At 37.4% G+C, this 17,739-nt stretch overlaps 1 protein-coding gene across 6 annotated transcripts in view; it reads right to left on the reverse strand.

Annotated features, from left to right (window-relative positions):
* Positions 1–17,739, reverse strand: part of PPA2 (pyrophosphatase (inorganic) 2) — a 112,072-nt gene that overhangs the window by 85,099 nt on the left and 9,234 nt on the right. For 4 of the 6 annotated variants that reach the window (XM_011943252.1, XM_011943254.1, XM_011943255.1 and 1 more), the window contains exons 2-5: positions 9,674–9,738; positions 6,858–6,902; positions 2,887–2,940; positions 286–405 (exon numbers count right to left, since the gene is read on the reverse strand). The exons of 1 other annotated variant lie outside the window; for it this stretch is intronic. In XM_011943252.1, coding sequence (XP_011798642.1) covers positions 286–405; positions 2,887–2,940; positions 6,858–6,902; positions 9,674–9,738 — 284 coding nt within the window. The remainder of the gene's footprint in view (positions 1–285; positions 406–2,886; positions 2,941–6,857; positions 6,903–9,673; positions 9,739–17,739) is intronic. One more of the 6 variants, XM_011943257.1, reaches the window with a different exon arrangement.

The raw sequence follows: 17,739 nt of genomic DNA on the forward strand, positions 1-17,739 counted from the left end.
TTACTGACACTTAATCGCCAAGACCAGAAAAAAAAAGTATTCAAAATGTTAAATGTGAACGTTCCATATGCCTGACTCCAAGAACTTGAGTATAGACATAAATGTGGTTTCAAACAAAAATTTATTGATATACTAAAACTCCATCCACATTAATAAATTCCAAATTTACAAACCTCTCCAAATGACGTGTCCTCAGAACCAATTTAAATTCAAGTAGTTCACAGGATTTATAAGGCAATTTTTTCAGACGACAGGAACGTTTTACCATTGTAACAAAAATGTTACCTGAGGGAGGGTACCATAATTCCATATATAACCCTTGTAAGGGAAGATATTCGCCACATAGCGTAGCTTTCCATCCTTTACATATTGTTTAATGGGATTCAGTGGCTCTTCGGTGGCAATCTAAGCAAATCACAGAAGGAAAAAAAGGAGACGGGATAAGAAATTAATTCTACATCCAAATAGTACTTTTAAAAATCTGCTATTTTCAGACTAAACATGCATATTCCAACTTAATGATCAAAGGTGCTTTAAAAGAAATTAAGCCAGCTCTTATTACTAATTTATAGCACTATATGAGAAACTGTTTGGAAAGGAAACACCAGATTATATATTTAGTCACTCTATTATTTATGTACTCCATTATTTCTAACACAAATAATAAAATGATTGAGATGGCAAGAGGATAAAGATTAATCAACTTGCCTTTTGTTACCAATCTCAGGCTTTATTACCATCAATATTATGATAACAAAGCTAACTCAAAGATTCCTACCATAATATTCAATAGTGAAATGCTGAAAGCCTTTCCTCTAAGATTGGGAAAAAGAAAACGATGCCCACTTTTGGCCCTTTTATTCAACATACTATTGGACATCCTAGCCAGAGCAGTTAGGCAAGAGAAAACAAAAAAAGGTATCCAAAGTAGGAAAGAAAGAAGTGAAACTGTCACTGTTTGCTGATGATATGATCTTATATATAGACAACTCTAGAAACTCCATCAAAGAAATTGGAAATAATATATAATCAACCTAAGTGTCCATCAACAGATGAATGGATAAAGAAAATGTGGTACATATACATAATAAAATAGCACTTGGCCTTAAAAAAAGCAGAAAATTCTGTCATTTGTGACAACATGGATGGAACTGGAGAACATTATGGCAAGTGAAATAAGCCAGGCAGAGAAAGACAAATATCTCAATGTTCTCACCTATATGTGGAATCTAAAAAATTGAACTCATAAAAGCAGAGAGTAGAATTATGGTTACAGAGGCTAAGGGTAGGGGGAATAGGGAAACGATAATCAAAGGATACAAAATCTCAGGAAGAATAAGACTTTTTGTTATTGCGACAACAATACAACTTGATAAGTATAGTTAATAATGTACTAAGAGTACATTTCAAATGTTCTCACCACAAAAAATGATAAGTATTTAATGTGACAGATATATTATTTAGCTTGATTTAGTTATTCCATACTGTATTCATAAGTCATAATGTCACTTTGTACCCTATAAACATATACAATTATCAATTGTCAATATAAAGTTAAAACATCACCAAAAAGGAGACTCTCACCAACTGATTTTATTTCAAAGTTAGTTTTCTTCTTCTTTTTTTTTTTTTTTTTGAGACAGAGTTTCATTCTGTCACTCAGGCTGGAGTCCAGTGGTGCGATCTCAGCTCACTGCAACCTCTGTCTCCCAGGTTCAAGCTAATCTCATGACTCAGTCTCCTGAGTAGCTAGGATTACAGACATGCACAACCATGCAAAAATTTGTGCCCAGCTAATTTTTGTGTATTTAGTAGAGACGGGGTTTTGCCATGTTGGCCAGGCTAGTCTCGAATTCCTGGCCTCAAGTGATCTGTCCACCTCGGCTTCCCAAAGGGCTGGGATTACAGGTGTGAGCCACTGCACTCAGCCTCAAAGTTAGTTTTCTATCAAGTATATTCATATTGCTATTTTTAAAAACTATGCTATATAGGAAACAAAAAAATAAGCCATGTTGAATGAAGAAACACTCCTTAAGTTAGGTAGATTCTCACAGATCCTTGGATCCTACACCTAATTGAGGTACAGTAGCATGAATGATGAAAGATTATACATGAAACAACACCAAAAAAAATTCTAATATCTTTACTTTTTCCTATTAAAGTGTTAACAAAAAATACCACCAGGACCTGGTGATAGTACTGACAATTCTCTTCCAAATATAAATTCTGAAAAATATACACCTACATAATAATGCCTAATTATAATACTTAAAATAATATTTGCTATCACACCCAAAGTTATAGAAGGTTTATATAACTAAACCAAGTAACATAAATTAAATTTCATTTAGAACTATAAGGAAGCTTACCTAACTGAAGAAAGAACAAGAAAATTCTGAAAAGCAAAAGGGAAGTTCTTATAGGTTCATTTCCCAAAAAAATTAAAAAAAAAAAAAGAAAAAAAAAAGCTAACCAGAAAACAGCAGATGCTCTGTGATAGCCATAAATTGAGTAAACCAGGAAATGATGTATTTCCTGGTAGAATAAAATCCAAAGGAGAATTGAGTCCTAAGAAATTAAAATTGCCATCGGCCCCAAATAAAAGTTTCAGTTGCATCTACGAACCAAATATATCTCAGAATCTACTTAAATAACCTTTAAAAGTATTTGCCATTTTCATAGGTGAAAAAAAGAAAATTAATATGTATATAACAAACTGAGAGGCAAAATTGAAAAAAAAAGTCTCTAAAAAACTAAAAGTATATACTTAGCTTTGAGTATTTTTCTAAACTATCTCAAATTCAAAATATTATGCCAAACAACTTGCAACAAAGTTTTATATCATTATAATCATTTCGGTTGTATATTAATAAAGTATATCGGTACCTCCATTTTAGCATTTGTCCACCGAGGTATTTCTACAATCATATTAAACAGATTCTGCAGTTAAAAACAAAACAAAGAGAGAACATTAAAAATCTGACCTTTTATTTTTTCCGTTACCTCCTTTACAAGAATGCTTTAGATGCTTCTCCCCCACACACACAAAAAATGTTTACAGTCTCCATCAGACATCTACCTATGCCTTAAATTTTTTCTAGAAATTAGAGTTGTCTAAAACAAAGCCAAATTTAGGCCACCATGTCACTTGAGCACTAATACACAGTGTCAGAGGTTACAAGTCTGAGAATATCTTTGATGTATAGTGACAAAACTAGAATGGAGTCAAGAAATGTGTTTCAATTTTTATTTTCCAACTAAAATAGAAGTGAGAGAACCAGTCCCTCATGTAAGGATTTAGTCTCACTTTTCCAATCTGTAAAGTAAGTGTGATGATCTCTGTCCCACTCACCACACAAGGTTGTTACGAAGATCAATGGCAATATACAGAAAATTATGATATATTTTAAAATGATAAAACAATAATTAAATCCAAGTTACAATCACAGTGTAAAATTAAGGACATAAGTACAGCTATTACAGAGATCACAAAGAGCTACACTAAATATTCTAGACTTAGTTTGCATATCTAGTGAGTTCAGACTCCCTAACGTTACGAACTGGCTTCACTTTTTTTTCTTTTTAATTTCTGAACTTTGTAGAATGCTTACACCAAAGGAGACCCTAGGTCAATGACGAGTAAAAATAATTCCCTACAGTTTGCCTTACAAAGAGAAAGTCTTAAGGTTAAAGTTGATTTGCACACATTTTGACATTAATAACTAACAATTTATCAGGGAAACAATGATGGTTTAAAACACTGTACTCCAAGTGTAGCCAAGAAGGACCAGGGTCAGTCTGCAAATTGATTGTTACTGGCTCATTTACAAACATTTGTAGCAATTAAAAACAGCAATTTTTACACCTGTTGAATCTAATAATAAAAAATTAGAACCTGAATTACACTTTCCTTTTTTTTTTTTTCCTCCCAAGATGGAGTCTTGCTCTGTCATCCAGGCTGGAGTGCAGCAGCACAATCTCGGCTCACTGCAACCTCCACCTCCCAGGTTCAAGCAATTCTCCTGCCTCAGCCTCTGAGTAGCTGGGATTACAGGCGCCCACCAGCACACCCAGCTAATTTTTGTATTCTTAGTAGAGACAAGGTTTCACCATGTTGGCCAGGCTGGTCTCAAACTCTTGATCTCATGATCTGCCCGCCTTGGCCTCCCAAAGTGCTGGGATTACAGGCGTGAGCCACCGCGCCAGGCCCACACTTTTCTAATGATTCATGTTGATTGTATTTTTTTAAAGTATCAGTTTACAACCAATTAGAAATAAACCAGCTACAAAACTAGTCCTTCTTCCCAAATCATTTGAGAAGCAGTGATTTAACATACTTATTTTCGATCAATACCACCTCACCAGCTTCAATCAATTTAAAAAAAAAAAAAAGTCTCCCAGAGCCCCATCTCTCATCTATCTGAATTAAATTGCTCTGGGTGGAGCCAGGGCACTGCTTATTTTTATAGGCTTTCCAAGCAATTTTAATGTGCAGCCAAAGCTGGACTAAAGCATTGCTGAACAGTATCACGGAGGTTTTCTAGAGTAACATGGAATGCTGTTATTTCAAAGAATGCCATTTATACAATTAAATGTAGATATATATTGGGCCATAAAAGTAATGATGATTTATATTAAGTTTTTCTACATAAGACTAAAGGCTACAAATGGCAAAGCTGCAAGCCCATAATGAGATAAACAACGAAGCTGAGAATAAATTCTCAATAACTGTTCCTTAGAAGTATGTCTCATACCTATCTTAGCAACCTTACACATAGTTCTGCTGTTATGTTTCATTTTCTATGCTCTTTCATGAGATACCCCTGCACCTGTTTAAATATGTCTGAAGTAGCTGTTAAAAAGAAAAGCCGAAGTAAATGGCAGATGTTCACATAATTTACTCATCCCTGAAAGCCTGGCTATAGGAGAACAAATGCTTGCAGATGAATACTCTGAGGTGACCAAGAAGACCAAGCTGGTGACAATCGTTTTACACAATGACACCTACCAAAACTACTCACAGATACTTGAATTAGGCCAAATGAACAATAAATGAAGTTTGAATTTTAAGCCTGCAAACCACACTCTCCCTCTTCATTTGCTCCTAATCACTAAGAGCTTATTTCCAACCTGCCTTTCTTCTCTCCAGCTAAAAGGCATTTGTCCTGTAATTAATTTTTTAAAGCCAATGCTAGCCTGGTTTTCCTAAGATTAATGTTAATTATAAACCAACAATGGCCTGCCAAATGTTACATGAAAATAAAAAAGACAAAAGGAGCACAAGTCAAACCAGCAAGTTGCGTATGTGGCAAGGACTGTGAACTACTCCTTCAGTCCTTTTCTTTCTCTCCATTTTTTCCTTGTATTTTTGTTGGAAAAGTCAAAATACAAAAACTAATAAGACTCATAAAAAGCAGTCAGTACATTTTATATACATGGGGAAAAGACAGGAAGAAATCCCTCTTCTTTCCTCTCTAATCCTGAAAATTTCAAATAAACTCAAATCAGACAGTCTCTATCATAAAAACTGTGTTCTAAGAATTAAGTTTTAATTTGAATGTCTGGGCTCAAAATATGTTTTTCCCACTAATGTATTTCATTAACCTGAAATAACCGTTTCAGGTTAACACACTAAGTTCCTGGGGATCTAGAAACCCTTGTTCACTCAACATCTAGGGCAGTGGTTCTCAAACTTCATGTCTAGGATGCACCGAGAACACTTGTTAAATACCTAGATGAACCAGGCCCTTTCAGGCAGAGAATATGATTTAGTATATAGGAGATGGGGCATGGAATCTGAATTTTTAGCAAGTACTCTAAGTGGTTCCAGTGTAGATGGTTCAAGAACCACACCAGTTTAGAAAAATAGAAGATAGATAGCAGGCAAAGGTTGTAGGAATTTAAAGGCTCCCACAGGTATGTTTGGAAGTAGATTCAAATGCTGCAGCTGTAAATTTCACTTGGGGTAGAGCATACATGGAAATGAAGCTGGAGAGATAAAAGAAGACAGGAAGGCAGCAGGAAAAGCTGCCTGGCATCAGAATCAGAGGGATAAAAGGACACTTGTAGCAGAAGATAGAATGACAGACATCAATCAAATGTTCTGGTCCTAAGTCAAGAACTATTAAAGGTTTGACGGCCACATATATTTATTTAGATATATTTAGAATGTATATATTTAGAATATATTTATTTTAGCATATAGTTGGTATAAGTGTTTTTCTTCTCCTCTACTCCCAAAAGATTATTGTTCCTGGGTCCTAAAACAGCCCATCAAACCATCTTCTCTCTTATAATTTAAAGTGAAATATTTCATTTATAATGAAGTACATTTACATTAGACCATCTTCCATGATCATTAACTCACTACTAAAATCTGGATTCCTGTGTTAATTCTCTCAGGTTTTCCCGTTGTAAAATGAAGTGGAAACGAAATACCCAGGACAGTCAAAGTCATAAGACAGAAAGTAGAATAGTGGTTCCCAGGGCCTTGGGGGAGGAAAGAGGAAATGAGGAGTTGTTGAATGTGTAGAGTTTCAGTTTGGGATGATGAAAAAGTTCTGGAGATGGATGGTGATGAGGATTCCACAACAGTGTGAAAGAACTTAATGCGACTAAATTGTACTTTTAAAAAGTTAAAATGGTAAACCTTTTGTTATGAAAATTTCACCACAATAAAAAAAAATTAAATGGCAATAGCTGCCCTAGCTGCCTTAAAGAAAAACAAACACCAGAATGCACATGAAAGTCTTGCAGGGGTAAAAACCTTAGAATCATTTTACAAATGCAAACTGTCATCAAGGTATTTAACAGACAATATAAAAGTGATTCACAAAAATAAAAACCTTTAGCTATACCTCATATTCATCATTTCGTGCTTTCTTTGTAGGAATGCCATTTTCCTATAAAAGAAAAGACGGTGTTTATGACTGTAATATTTCATGAAAGTATACAGTGGCACTGCATAGCAATAAAAATATGACTATTGTATAGACATTCTACACAAAGACTATCCAGAAATCTGAGTCAACAGAGAACCTACCAAATGCCCACTTCGTTTTCCCCTGAGCATTTGTATCCCCAGAATAGAGCATCAAAATGTTTCATAAAATAAATGATCAGAAACGCTAAATCTCTTTCAAGTATATTTTCCCAGTTTTTATAAAATAAGCAAAGGCTCTATTCAGTCTTTAAGAAAAGAGTGGTAGTTTCCAGTGATTACGCTTAAAACAGTCATTTCATTATTGAAATGAAGCTCCAGGGAGCATGACTAACAAGCTGTGAAAGTACTCAGCTGCACCTCCTGCCTGTGAATTCTACCAAGGTGTGATTACTACGCCTCCACCAGGCACTTTTTTTCCTTTCCCATTAAACCAAGCACTTTTAAATTAAAACTGACTTTGTGGTGGGTTGGGAAGAAAAATTATGCCATTCACAAATGCTCAACCAGTATGTGTAACCGTTTATATATCAAAATGACTACTAATGAAGAAAACAAAACAAACAGAATATCATTATTACAAATCAGCTCTGAAACATTATTTCTGTTTGTGTGTGTGTGTGTTTTCTTTTTTTTGAGACGGAGTCTCGCTCTGTCGCCCAGGCTGGAGCTCAGTGACAGCAATCTCGGCTCACTGCAAGCTCCGCCTCCTGGGTTCACGCCATTCTCCTGCCTCAGCCTCCCGAGTAGCTGGGACTATAGGCACCCGCCACCATGACCAGCTAATTTTTTTGTATTTTTAGTAGAGACAGGGTTTCACCGTGTTAGCCAGGATGGTCTCGATCTCCTGACCTTGTGATCCGCCCGCCTCGGCCTCCCAAAGTGCTGGGATTACAGGCATGAGCCACCGTGCCCAGCCATTATTTTTATTCTTAATACATCACATCCAAAAGTACAAAGCAAGAGTTTTAATCATTACTGGCTGAGATCTAGGGAAACCTATTTATACAACCATTGTGTGTACTCATTTCCATATCTCCAGAATTCACTGGCATATCCTGTTGTATTTGCCTGCTCTATCATCAATTTTGTCTAATTCCAAATTTCATAATTCCCAAAACCTATCCTCCTTAGACAAAATGTTATTCTCACTGACATGTTTCTAGCTTACTCTCTTTTCCACCTCCACCTCTATCTACTACACGATTCTCAATAATGCAGCTTTATTATTATTGTTGTTATGATGAGGTATACAGATTTTGCTATAGCATACCCCTGACAACACTACCCACCAGTCACATTTTATCTTTCATTTCCCTGTTGTATTTTTATAGCACTTAACATTATCTGACTGACTTGTTTTATGGTTGTCTCCTCTAACTGAGTGGAAACTACATCTGTCTTATTCACTACTACACCCACAGTGCCTAGAACAGTGCCTGGCTCATAATAAGCCTTCAATAACTATTGATTGATTGAATGAATAAATTAATGAATAAGTGAATGCATGCACTTTTGGTCAAAAGCAAAGAGAGGTGTTGGGAGACATGAGATATTTAGGTTTGAAAGTTCAGTGGTCAAAACAAAACACAGGAACACATATACACACACACTCATACACTCGCACAGACACACACAGTAACACAGAGTTCCTTTTGCCTCTAGTTTCCTTCTATTGTCCTGGAGTTGCACACTTAAAAGTAATGAGCTGGAGGCATTACACAAGAGAAGTGAGGAGTACAAACTCTGGAGTTAGAGCACCTAAATCCAATCCCACCTCCAAAACATACGAGATTTGTGATGATGGGCAAGGTACTTAGCCTCGTTAACAAAATAAGGGTAATAAATGTAGAGCCAGAAGGATTGAGATAATGCATGTCAAGCAGGGAACACAGTGCCTGGCTAAGCACCACAAGCACTTGATAAATTATCGATATTATTCTACTGCCAGTTCCTTATTCTGAAGAACTGGGAAGCAGCACAAATCCTACTTCACATCCCTTAATGATGATCATGAATACTACCAAATATGCCATCTTACCAACTAATCAGGAGAGATCTCAAAATCTCCAACGATTTTGAGGTCCCAAGTCAATTATTTTGATTTGATAGCATCAGTTCTCCTGGCATCTTTCACACCCTGACAACTGTCAAGTGATTTTCAGTTCTAAGAGAACAGCTATTCAAGCACCATCATTTTTACCCCTGCTTTATTTCTCTAGCACTTGTTTCATAGAGTGGTTAAAGAGCATGAGCTTTGTGGTCAGAAATGCTAATTCCAAAACTAGCTCTGGCACTTACCAGATCTAGACAAGTCAATAAAAATGCCTTGAGCCTCAGTGTCCTTGGAAAGAACAATAGCAACTCATAACAATTAAATAACATTATGTTCATATAGTGGCTAGCAAATAAAAAATAATCCACGAACGTTAGCTGATTATTATAAATAAACCTCTTGTTAACTTCCTAAATTACTACCCTTAAATCTTTATTTCCTACCGAATTCTAAGTTTTATGGACCAGTAACACCCGTTTCTCCCAATTCCTCATGGAAGAATCCTATTCTCATACAAATTTTAATTCATATCGGAGGCTTATGATCCTGTTATAGTAACTCCTGTTTGTCCTCCTGACTTCCAACAACACTTTTTCCTTTCAAGGTGCTTCCAAAGAGCATCTTATGGTGATACTGGCAGTACATATTCTCATTCCCAAAACAAGTTAAAACAATACCTCTTTAGAGTTCACCTTCAGAGGAATATCATGAAAGGGAGAAATGTAGTGACCAGTTACATCCTCTGCAAAGAAACAAACAAAACAAACAGAATTAAAGCAACAGACACACTGTTCTGTACAGCAATAATAAATATCCTTATCCACTTTTAAACTTACCCAATTTTTCCAAAGCTAACTTTAACTCCCAACTTAAATTCAACTTTTAAAACTTGCCACAATCTAAGAACCGAAAAGAAATATATACCAACTAAACCACATTTGGGTTGCTGAAATAATTTACTTATCCCTGTGGCTTAAAACACCCAAAGCAGAAAATATCTACAATAGACTAAAACATAAAACATAAAAAACAAACAAACAAACAAACAAACAAAGCCATCACTTTTGAAAAAGAGACTCATTACTAAGTGAATTCTATTAAAATTGACATCAATTTCCCTTGGGGACACCCAACAATAGTATTCCCAATTTCCACCTACTATCCATAGGAAAAAAAAAGTCCAAAGTTCCTATTCAATTAAAAGAAAAGAAACATTGTTTCCATTCAATGTGGTAAGGATACTGGTACTAAGGTAAGCTTAGAACAAAAACAAACTTCAATAACAGAAACTATCTTATCTTAAAAGTTGTATACTAAAATCTGTATTTTAAACACTTTCAAAAGTATGTATTATTTAAATAAACACAATGCCTTTTAAACAAATACACTGCACTTTTACTGGAATACATCTGTTTCCAAAAGGTAGGCTTAATAGAGCCCTACAAAATTTTCACTTTGTATTTTCCTAAATCAGGTTGTTTTACTTCTGCCCTGCTCCCTGTTTGGCACAATTTTCAAATTTAAATTTCAAGAATATTTAACAAAATAAAACAAAGACTGGCTACATCCCAATAGCAATGAGCATGTCAGCAACCACATCTTGGTTTCTTTCTTTTCTTTTCTTTTCTTTTGAGACAGGGTCTGGAGTGCAATGGCATGATCATGGCTCACTGCAGCCTCAATTTCCTGGCCTCAAGCCAGCCTCCCACCTCAAGCCTCCAGAGTAGCTGGGATTACTGGCATGCACCACCACACCCAGCTAAGTTTAAAGTTTTTTGTACAGACAGGGTCTTGCTCTGTTGCCCAGGCTTGTCTCCAACTCCTGAGCTTAAGCAATCCACCCATGTTGGGCCTCCCAAAGTATAGGGATTACAGGTGTGAGCCACTGCACCTGACCCAGATTTTGGTTTTGAAATGCCATTCTCCAGTAAAAGGAACTAGGACTCCTTGGAGAAAGGCCTGATTCTAGTGCTGGAGCAAAGAATACCCAAGATGAGCCTGGAGCATCTTGTAGGGTCAGAAGGCAACCAAGTGCTCAAAAATCAAAAGATTGGAGGTATAGTAAAGGGAAATGTGAACCAATCTGAAAGAGTTCCCAAAGGCCAAAGCAGGAACAATTTGAGCAACAAAATATACAATAAATATGCATGAATCCACATTAATACAAACAAATGATAAAATAAATAAATGAGAGAGAAGAAACAAATCCAAGATTGAGAAACTGTAACAGATTGTTAGACAGTAAGGAAATATGATGACTAAATGCAGTCTGGTATGCTGAACTAGATCCTGGAACAGATAAACGACATTAGTGGAAAAACTGGTAAAATCCAAACAAAATCTGGAGTTTAGTTAAAGCTATGTGCCAATGTTAGTTTCTTAGTTTTGAAAAATGTACAATGGCAATGGTAAATGATGTTAAGATGATAATATTAGGGAAAAACTGGGCTGCGGGGTATGGTAGAATCCTGTACTAACTTTGCAGCTTAACCCAATCTAAAATTATTCCAAAATGAAGCTTATTAAACAACAACAACAACAAATGAGCCTTGGCTTCTCCCTAATAAAAACAGAGGCATGGCCAGGCACAGTGGCTCACGCTAATCCCAGCACTTTGGGAGGCTGAGGCGGGCAGATCACCTGAGGTCAGGAGTTTGAGACCAGCCTAGTCAACATGGCGAAACCCCATCTGTACTAAAAATACAAAAATTAGCTGGGTGTGGTGGTGCATGCCTGTAATCTCAGCAACTCGGGAAGCTGAGGCAGAAGAATTGCTTGAACCCAGGAGGCAGAGGTTGCAGTCAGCCGAGATCGCACCACTGCAATCCAGCCTGGCGACAGAGCAAGACTCCACCTCAAAAAAAAAAAAAAAAAAAGAGGCATATAACTTAACAATGCAGTTGTTAATTTCCACCAATATTTTATTTTCCCCTACCATGCTCTGTGATTTACCTTAGCACTTATCACTGGAATGAAGTTCTGGAGTTTTTGTAGTTCATTTTTGTTTGTTCTGTTATGCTTTCTACTGGATCTCTAGCATCTGAAAAAGTACCTAGCACTTAATAGGCATCCAATATACACTTGCTGAGCAAACATCTGTTAGATAAATGTCTCTATTACTATTTTATTTTTCCCTTTAAACTGTTAACATAATTTTTATTTCCCCACCTTAGCAACAAGGTAATTCCTGAAGGATGGGCGCACAGGTAGGGATAAAAATGAGAAAGAGCACGCAAATGGCAAGTACATAAAACTTCGGCTATAGTCTATAAAGTTCTTTTCATCAGTTAAAGGGACACATTTAAAAAAAACTCTTCTTTCATATATTACATCAGATTTCAAATTCTCTGCCTGCTTTTCAAAGTTACCTATGAGTAACACAAGAACACAAAAAACAAAATTACCAATTTTTTGCATGATTATTTACTTTTCTAAACATAATAGATACTAAAGTGGGCCACATTTACATGTTTTCGATTAAAATAAAATATGGTGATGGGAACTGAAAATGGTGCACTCGCTTTGGAAAACAGTTTGGCTCTTTCTTGTAAAGTTAAACATACAATTAGCATGTGACCCAGAAATCCCACCAAGTATTTAACTGAGAAATAAAAACATGTTCACCCAACAATCTCTAAATGTTTACAGCAGCTTTATTCGGAATCACCAAAAACAGTAAACAACGCAAATGTACAACTGGTAAATGGACAAAAATTATGTTACACTCATATAGTGGTCTTTTAATCAATGATTTATTAATTACTCCACAATAATAAGGATTGCACTATTGATACACACAATAAAATGGATGCATCTAAATACATTATATCAAGTGAAAAAAGCTCAACTCAAACAGTTTCATTTACATGACATTCTGGAAAGGCAAAACTATAGGATAAAGTGCAGACAGTCGGTTGGTTGCCAGGGGCTGATGGTAAGAGAGTAGGGTTGACTCTAAAGGGGGCCATAAAAAATTTTGCAGGGGGAGCAGAGGTGTTCTGTACTTTGATTGTGATGCTGTTTACACAAACCTATGTTCTGTCAAAACTCAGAAGTGTCCACAAAAAAAGTAAATTTTGCTGTATGGAATTTTAAAAATAAGTAAATACGGAGCTGAAAGACAACTAGGAGGAGGTTAAGAAGACATACACAGTAAGTCTTCTGAATCTGCAGATTCAAACAATTGCAGATTGAAAATATTCTGCAAATTTTTAAAAAATAAAAATACAACAATAAACAATACAAACAAAACAATATAACAACTATTTACATAGCATTACAAGGCATCAGATATTGTAAGTAATCCAAAGAGGATTAAAAGTAGACAAGAGGGCTCCTTTCTCTTGGTTCCTTTCTCCTCTCCCCGACCCGTAAGGAAAAAAAAATAGGAGGAGTGCATAGGTCACATGTAAATACTATGCCATTTTATATCAGGGACTGGAACATCTGCAAATTTTGGCATCCATGGGGGTTCCAGAACCAATCCCCTGCAAATACAGAGGGACAACTGCAATGTATAAATGGAAGCTCTTATTCCAAGAACAATCATCAATCTGTGATTGTCCTCTCTTCAAGTCACTTAAGTAAAAAAGGTAGAATTCTGAAAAGAAAAAAAATACAATCCTTTAACAGATTACTTCAATTGTTCATTTGGGACCTATCATTGTCCCAAACCAATTTATCAATTTCAGCTCTAACAATCCAGGAAGTTACACAAACAAGGGAAGTTTGTTATCATGGGGGTAAAAGAAACTTGACAGAAAAGTTAGACTGCCTTTGTAATTAATAGTAAATAAGTCTAGGACACTGATTTGGTGTCAAATTTCCCTAAAGATCCAACGCTCTTGTTAACTGTGGACAAGCCCAATACTTATTAAGATGTAAGATCATATATATATACATAGTTTTCTAATTGTCATTTGGAAGGTAAAAAGATTACAAATGAGTGAATGGTCTGTATTTACTGACTTACATAACCGTATCTACTAGAAGCTATTTCATGAAATAGTATTAATAAATAAAAATGTAATAATGAAGAAAAAGAGTAAAAATATAACTATTCCTAGAAAACAAATATGGCCTTAGATCTCAGATAATGATAATGCTTTAATGGGCAATATATCTATAAATTTGCATAGGAGCAACAACTAGAAAGGTCAAAAGCCTGACTTCTAGTTACTCAGCTTGATAAAAGTGGCAACTGAAGAAAGATGAGGTTCATAAATTTGGAAAGCAGAGATTTATTTCTCATAAAGGGCTGCAACCTGCAAGCATGCTCAACTGAGCTTCATGCTTCTCCACAGGACCCATGTTCAAAAAATGGTGGTGTTACCATGATCCAAGAGAGGAGTTTTCAGCTCTCTGATGTGAAAAGGTGAACTAGAAAACATGAAAACCCTCACTGCACATTCTCCATAGATTTGCCAGAACCATTCTTATCAGGAGGGAATGCTGGTGAGTTGTTTTGTGGAAACCACAAAAGGGAGGGGCAGCTGTCAGGCTTTTGGTTGGTATCATCATCTGTGGAGTCTTTTGAAACGGCTGGTTTCTATTTAGCCCTTAGGGAAGAAAACTTAATGGTAGTTAGTGAGGGAAAGGGCATAAGCAGGCGTATTTGACCTCCCCATTCCAGTCGTGGCCAAGAACTCAGTTTTCAAGGTTTCCCTAGGGTCCTCTTGTCCAAAAGGAGACCCATTCAGTCAACTGAGGGGCTCAGAATTTTAGTTTATTTCTCAACAGTTACTCAAGTTCTCTGAAGCTTAATTTTCTCAATAGTTTCTTGCACTGAGCAATATGTATTTATAGAGTGTTTCACATGAAAAGGAAATGTACTAGATTTTGGAATACAAAAGTGCTAGACAGTGATCCATACTCATAGCTAAGACAATACACGTTACATCACTGTCATCATCATCATCACCTAGTAAGTTTAAACACAAAGGCATTCTCTCAGCACTATTAGAGAACTAGACATTTCCCTAAAGTGCAAAAGGATAAGAACTCATTAAAAGTTTTCCAGGGCCAATCATGTTAGTATGCTATTATGTTCCATTTAAAGGGTATTAAAATCCTCTAAAGGTGGATTTAAAGATATGTAGTATCTATCCTGATCCTCTACAAAATGAAAAACATAATCTATATGGTACATATGTGCTACAGACAGAGGGATATGGTATATGGAGCAAGTGCTGGGGCAACATATGTCGTTATTTTTAAAGATAGTAGAACTTATCTAGCACTAGGTTAAAAAAAAAAAAAGATGGTAGAACTGAAGCACACATCAGACAGCCTTTCCTCAGAACCGCAGAATACATTAGTGATACATTTTAGGTTAGAGCTTTCTTATCTGAAGCTCAGACTGCTTGTTTCTCAACAGTTGAAAACAAGCTATTGTCAATTTGCTTTTTAAAATACCTATTTTGCTGTTGTTAAGCCAAAGCAATGCAGGTCCATGACTGAAAAAATAAAAGTTTCCACCTCTCGCCAGTCTAGTTCAACTCCTGAGAGCAACCCATTTTCAACTCTTTGTATTAGGTCTAGTGGTTACCTTCATCTTTCTAAATAGCATATTTAGTAGTTTTTGTTTATCAACTGTAGAAATTACCTACTGATTCCAATTCTGAGAGATAGTTAGTTCAGCCTACTCCGCAGAAGTTCTTAATTGGCTAATGTTAATACTTCATACCTTTTTATTCCACCAAATATATTGATATGGTTTGGCTGTGTCCCCACCCATATCTCATCTTGAATTCCCACGTGTTGTGGGCAGGCTCGGTGGAAGGCAACTGGAACATAGGGGTAAGTCTTTCCTGTGCTGTTCTCGTGACAGTAAGTCTCACGAGATCTGATGATTATATAAGGGGGAGTGTCTCTGCACAAGCTCTCTTGTCTGCCACCATATGAGATGTGCCTTTCACCTTCTGCCATGATTGTGAGTCCTCCCTAGCCATGTAAAACTATAAGTCCAACAAACCTGTTTCATTTGTAAATTCCCCAGTCTTGGGTATGTTTTTATCAGCAGCATGAAAATAGACTAATACAGTAAATTGGTACCAGCAGAGTGAGGTGCTGCTTAAAAGATAACTGAAAACGTGGAAGCAACTTTGGAACGGGGTAACAGGCAGAGTCTGGAACAGTCTGGAGGGCTCTGAAGAAGACAGGAAAACGTGGCAAAGTCTGGAACTCCCGAGAGACTTGTTAAATGGCTTTGACCAAAATGCTGATAATGATAGCGACAATGAAATCCAGGCTGAAGTGGTCTCAGATGGAGATGAGGAACTTGTTGGGAACTGGAGCAAAGGTGATTCTTGACAGTTTTAGCAAAGAGACTGGCGGCATTATGCCCCTGCCCTAGAGATCTGTGGAACTTTGAACTTGAGAGAGATGATTCAGGGCATCTAGTGGAGGAAGAAATTTCTAAGCAGCAAAGCATTCAATAGGTGACTTGGGTGCTGTTAAAAGCACTCACAGCATAAAAGTTTGGAAAATTTGCAGCCTGACAATGTGATAGAAAAGAAAATCCCATTTTTTGAGAAGAAATTCAAGCCGGCTGCAGAAATTTGCATAAGTAACGAGGGGCCAAATGTTCATCCCCAAGACAATGATGAAAATGTCTCCAGCGGATGTCAAGAGGCCTTCACAGCAGCCCTCCCATCACAGGTCCTGAGGCCTAGGAGGAAAAGGTGGTTTGGTGGGGCCCAGGGTCCCTCTGCTGTGTGCAGCCCAGGGAGTTGGTACCCTGCGTCCCAGGCAGTCCAGCCCTGGCTAAAAGGGGCCAAGGTACAGCTTGGGTTTTTGCTTCAGAGGGTGGAAGCCCCAAGCTTTGGCAGCTTCCAAGTGGTGTTGAGCCTGCAGGTGCTTGGAAGTCAAGAATTGAGGTTTGGGACCTCTGTCTAGATTTCAGAAGGTGTATGGAAACGCCTGAATGCCCAGGCAAAAGTTTGCTGCAGTGGCAGGGCCCTCATCAAGAACCTCTGCTAGAGCAGTGTGGAAGGGAAATAAGAGGTCGCAGATCCCATACAGAGTCCCCACTGGGGCACTGCCTAGTGGAGCTGTGAGAAGAGGGCTACTGTCCTCCAGACCCCAGAATGGTAGATCCACTGCCAACAGCTTGCACCATGCACCCAGAAGAGCCACCGACATTCAATGCCAGCCCACGAAAGCAGCAAGGAGGGGGACTATACCCTGCAAAGTCATCGGGGCGGAGCTGCCCAAGACCATGGGAACCCACCTCTCGCATCAGCGTGACCTGGATGTGAGACATGGAGTCAAAGGAGATCATTTTGGAGCTTTAATATTTGACTGCTCTGCTGGGGCCTGTAGCCCCTTTGTTTTGGCCAATTTCTCCCATTTGGAATGGTTTGTTTAGCCAATACCTGTGCCGCCATCGTATCTAGGAAGTAACTAACTTGCTTTTGATTTTACAGGCTCACAGGTGGAAGGGACTTGCCTTGTCTCGGATGAGACTGTGGACTATAGACTTGAGTTAATGTTGAAATGAGTTAAGACTTTGGGGCACTGTTGGGAAGGCATGATTGGTTTGAAATGTGAGGACATCAGATTCAAGAGGGGCCGGGGCAGAATGATATGGTGTGGCTGGCTCATCTTGAATTCCCAGGAGTTGTGGGAGGGACCCCGGTGGGAGGTAATTGGATCATGGGGGCAAGTCTTTCCTGTGCTGTTCTTGTGACAGTAAGTCTCACGAGATACAATGATTACATAAGGGGGGAATTTCCCTGCACTA

The sequence above is a fragment of the Colobus angolensis genome, unplaced genomic scaffold (assembly GCF_000951035.1).
Source record: "Colobus angolensis palliatus isolate OR3802 unplaced genomic scaffold, Cang.pa_1.0 Scaffold217, whole genome shotgun sequence".
Taxonomy (NCBI): domain Eukaryota; kingdom Metazoa; phylum Chordata; class Mammalia; order Primates; family Cercopithecidae; genus Colobus; species Colobus angolensis.